Below are 4,287 nucleotides of genomic sequence, written 5' to 3'. Positions count from 1 at the left end.
AGTAATTCATTACCATCTACTGCAGCGAGACACAGTAGGTAGAGAGAGAGAGAGAGAGAGAGAGAGAGAGAGAGAGAGAGAGAGAGAGAGAGATGCGGGGGGAGAGAGAGAGAGAGAGAGAGAGAGAGAGATGCGGGGGGAGAGAGAGAGAGAGAGAGATACGGGGAGAGAGAGAGAGAGAGAGAGATGCGGGGGGAGAGAGAGAGAGGGAGTTAGAGAATCCAATTTTACAGAAAATTCAACCATACAAGAGACCCTCAACTGGAAACCTGTTTAAAAAATGTTCTATGCAAACCTCTTTCGACATCCCTCCCTCCTCTACCCCCCCCCCCCCCTCCCCCTCTCTCCCTCTCTCTCTCTCTCTCGTTCCAGTGCTGTGAAGCAGCCACGGGCAGTGGTGTGTTGGCCCTGTTCCTCCTGGTCCAAACCAGCCGTGGAGGAGCGTGATCACTGGGTTCCCTCCACACTAACTCTCTCTCTGGGCCATGAAACGCTGCTGCACACTGCATGCCTATGGAGCATGGGGGGTTATGGCAGGAGGAGGAGAGGGTGGACTGGGGAGGGGGGGGCTTAGAGTGGGTGGAGAAGAGGGGGGACTGGGGAGGGGGGGTTAGAGTGGGTGGAGAAGAGGGGGGACTGGGGAGAGGTGTTTAGAGTGGGTGGAGAAGAGGGGGGACTGGGGAGTGGGGAGGGGGGGGTTAGAGTGGGTTGAGAGGGGGACTGCGGGGGGGGGGGTTAGGGCAGGAGAAGAGGGGAGGGGGTCACAGGCAGGTTGTGGAGATAGAGAACGGGCTGGAGGGGAGAGGGGTAGAAGGGGGTTCGGGCCAGAGGAGGAGAGAGGGAGTGTATGATTTTAGGGCCATGGGGCTTTTGAGAGGTGGAGTTGGGGCAGTAAAATGACCGGTCTGTATGGAGAGGGGAAGAGGGGGTGGCAGGGGGCCACCCACAGAACACTTTAACAGTGCCACTCTGTCCGACGAGACCTCTGTGAACCAGTGGGAGGTTGAGAAGGAAGGGGAGAGGGGGTGAGGAGGGATTTCAGGTTGAAACCTGATTTTGTTATTCATTTCCAATCTTGGCCTGAGAGAGAGGTGGTTTTTTTGAGGTCTTACTACATAAATGGAAGTCTTTGAGGCAGATTTGTCTGGGGGGGGGGGGGGGGGGTTGAGATGTATAAAGAAAGATGATATTTTATTCTCATTATATGTTATATGGTAAAGGCCAGAGATGTACAATCCATCTGTATTTGCCATGCATGGGCTGGCAGTGGGCTGAATAGCAGGTTAATCCTGAGAGAGGGCTGGCAGCCTAATGTAGGTATTCATCATAGATGACTTTAGGAGAACGACTCTAATATTGTAGGCTTTCACCATTTCACGCCTGCGTGGCCAAGGTCACCTTGCATACCCGGGATTCTTACCCTTGTAGTCTTTACACCACTCGACTCGAACAGTAAAGACAGGAACAATTGTAACCAATAATACGCACACTTTAAGGGAGGCTAAAGGAATCGAAATTCAACTCTGTTCGGCTACAGTACCACACTGACTGCCTCTAAATGAACCAAAGCGAGACACAGATTCATTTATGAATGGATGACTGTGGTTGCACGCTCCCCTCGTCCACAGTTTCATAAATGAGAGTTTTAGAGAAACACCTAGCTCAAACACGAAGTGACAGAAAACGTGTCGCGGGAACGGCGGCGATTACCCGTGATATTACACACACACGACATTCCCTAAGAAGCAACCGATACTGCGAAAGCGAAAGGTCAAAGGTCAAATTCCTCACCGGTGTTGTTGTTCCTCTTCTTGTTGTTCTTGGCGCTGCGTCTGCTGCTGGCGCTGCTGTGTTCGCTGAGGGAGTCCTGGGCGGAGGAGGTGCTGCCCGTGGCCTCGCTGTCCCTCAGCATGCTCTCGTAGCCGCTGCTGCCCCCGCTGTGGTAGAACAGCGCCGTCTTCCCCATGGCGGGGGGCAGCTCACCGCTCAGCACGCTGCTGTTGTCGCTGGCGTGGCCACTGCTGCAGCGGTGGGGCCGTCTGGGCGCCGTGATCTTACTGTAAGGGGACGGGAGGGTGTGTACCGCCAAAGGCTTCTCCTCCCCTTGGACCCCTCCACTTCCACTTCCACTTCCACTTCCACCTCCACCTCCACCCCCTCCTGCGCCTCTCTCCTCCCCAGCCTCGGAGCCCCCTACTCGGGCAAGGCCCCCTCCTCGGGAGCCTCCGCTGCCTTGGAGCAGCTCAGAGATGCGTCCGTTGACGGCCCTCAGGGGCAGCTTGGAGGACAAGCCCCCTCCCCTGCAGCGACTCAGGGACTGGGTGGACCAGGCTCCAGAGGTAGCTCCCTGACCCTGACTCTGACTCTGACTCTGAACCTGAACCTGAACCTGACCCTGACCCTGAACCTGACCCTGACCCTGTCCCTGTCCGGAGCTCTGTGCCTGGGTCTGGGCCTTGCCATTGGGAGGCAGGCTGGAGCTGCGGTTGACAGACTGTGGCAGGGACTTGGTGGAGAAGCTGAGGGTCTTGGTGCTGGAGGCTGATAGGCTTCTGGATTTGGGACTGGCCATCAGCAGCTTACTGACCGCAGATAGCCTCGACTGGCTGGATTTGGGCGACTGTGGAGTACTGCCACCGGCATTTCCGTTACCGGTAGCGGAGGACACTGAGCCGCCCCGGGTAAGGCTGCGGCCGGTCCGGGGCATGGTGCTGTCCCCTCTCCCCCCTCCGGCTCCCCCCCTCAGACTCTCTCCCCTCTCCAGGGAGAAGCAGTCATAGTGGGCCCCGTGGGAGCCGTGGGGTGCAGCGTGTGAGCGACCCAGAGAGTTGGTTCTGTTGGCTAGCTGCTCCAGCTTAGCACTGAAGAGCCTGCTGCTGTCCACACCGGAGCCCTTCTGCTTCCCACCTCCACAAGAGCCCCCCAGGTCCTCAGGAGTGCTGCCCAGGAATGAGAGCCCGTGGCTGGGTCCATGCAGGGGGCTGAGGGGTCCTGGGGCTCGGTTCCTCTGGTCCAAGCTGGACTTCCTCACTGGTGGCAGCGGTGGGATTCCTCTCTGGCGGGAGAACAGGCCCTGTTTCGAACCCCGCCGGTCGAGTGTGGACCTTGGACTACAGGGTGTAGAGGTCGTGACCCCCAGGCTCCGGTATTCCCCACTGGCATTGCTGTTGGCGGCATAGAGTAGTGAGGCCTCGTCCAAGCCGTCATGCCGGTTTAGCCGGTGCCAACCGCGCGGGAGGCTAGCGGTGCGGAGGATGTCCGCGGAGTAGATGGGCGTGACGCACTCTCCGGAGCTCACCATCAGCATCTCACAGCCGTCCACCACTCTCTTACAGGAGTCTGGAGAGGACATGGCCTCTCCGCTGCTCGTGCTGCGACGGTCCCCACGATCACCCCTGTCGCACTTGGCCCAGGCCTGGCTCTTAGCGGGCTCCATCACCCTCTTCTCTGGCTTCACCTCACAGATCAGCTCCTTGGGCCTCACGTCCTCCCCGTCTCTCTTCATCCAGGGGTCCTCGAAGATGATCTCACTGGACATGGGGACTGGGAAAGGCGTGGGCTTGGCTGGGTCTTTGGGCAGGTTGGTCTTGGTAGGAGAGGAGAGGATGGTGGGCTCCTGTATAATCATGGGCTTAACGGCCACACAGGGGTGAACGGTGATGTTGGTCTTAAAGGGGAGGAAGTGGCTGGAGGCCCCCAGGGACTGGATGTTGGAGATGGTGACGGTCGTCTTCCCCAGGGAGGGGGGCAGCCTCTTCAGTCTCTCCTTGGTGGGCGTGCTCTTCTCACTCCCTCCCTCAGCACCAGATAGCACCACCTCACTCTCTGGGCTCTCACTCTTCTGTCCTCCAGGACACGGGGGTACCTCATCCTGCCCCTCCGCCCCAGTGACGTGGGCCTGTGTGGGGTCAGGCTCAGCGAGTCCTTCCCCCTGGCCCTGGGTCTGACTGAAGCTGTGCAGTGATTGGTCCCCTTCGCTCCCCGCACTCAGCTCACTCAGCCAGGACGAGATTGACGAACGGCGGCTAGGCAGCGCCATCGCCTCCCCTTCCACTCGAAGCTTCGCCATGGCAAGCTCCTCCATAGCGACCACCCCGGCAACGCGGGTGGGGTTCCCATAGCGCTCCAGGTCCTCGCCGACACTGCTTATGATGCTGACCGGGCGGGAACCAGACGCCAAGGCTGTGACGGAGCAGTCGCTGCTGAAGCTGATGATGCTGGTGGGGCGGCCATTTTCCAGCAGGCCCCGGACCTCCAGCTCCTCCTCAGCTCCCAGGGTGAAGAACA

General features: G+C 59.0%; 1 protein-coding gene across 1 annotated transcript in view; it reads right to left on the bottom strand.

Annotated features, from left to right (window-relative positions):
- Positions 1-1,771: 1,771 nt before the first annotated feature.
- The window catches only part of LOC310824446 (kinesin-like protein KIF26B), a gene marked incomplete at both ends in the record, with an annotated part of 5,298 nt that continues 2,782 nt past the window's right edge, over positions 1,772-4,287 (bottom strand). Inside the window, one exon of the mRNA XM_083697695.1 lies at positions 1,772-4,287. This exon is cut by the window's right edge and continues 48 nt beyond it. Coding sequence (XP_083553821.1) covers positions 1,772-4,287 — 2,516 coding nt within the window.

The sequence above is a fragment of the Argentina silus genome (genome assembly GCF_951799395.1).
Source record: "Argentina silus genome assembly, contig: scaffold_901, whole genome shotgun sequence".
Taxonomy (NCBI): domain Eukaryota; kingdom Metazoa; phylum Chordata; class Actinopteri; order Argentiniformes; family Argentinidae; genus Argentina; species Argentina silus.
This window is presented reverse-complemented; position numbering and strand designations above follow the sequence as displayed.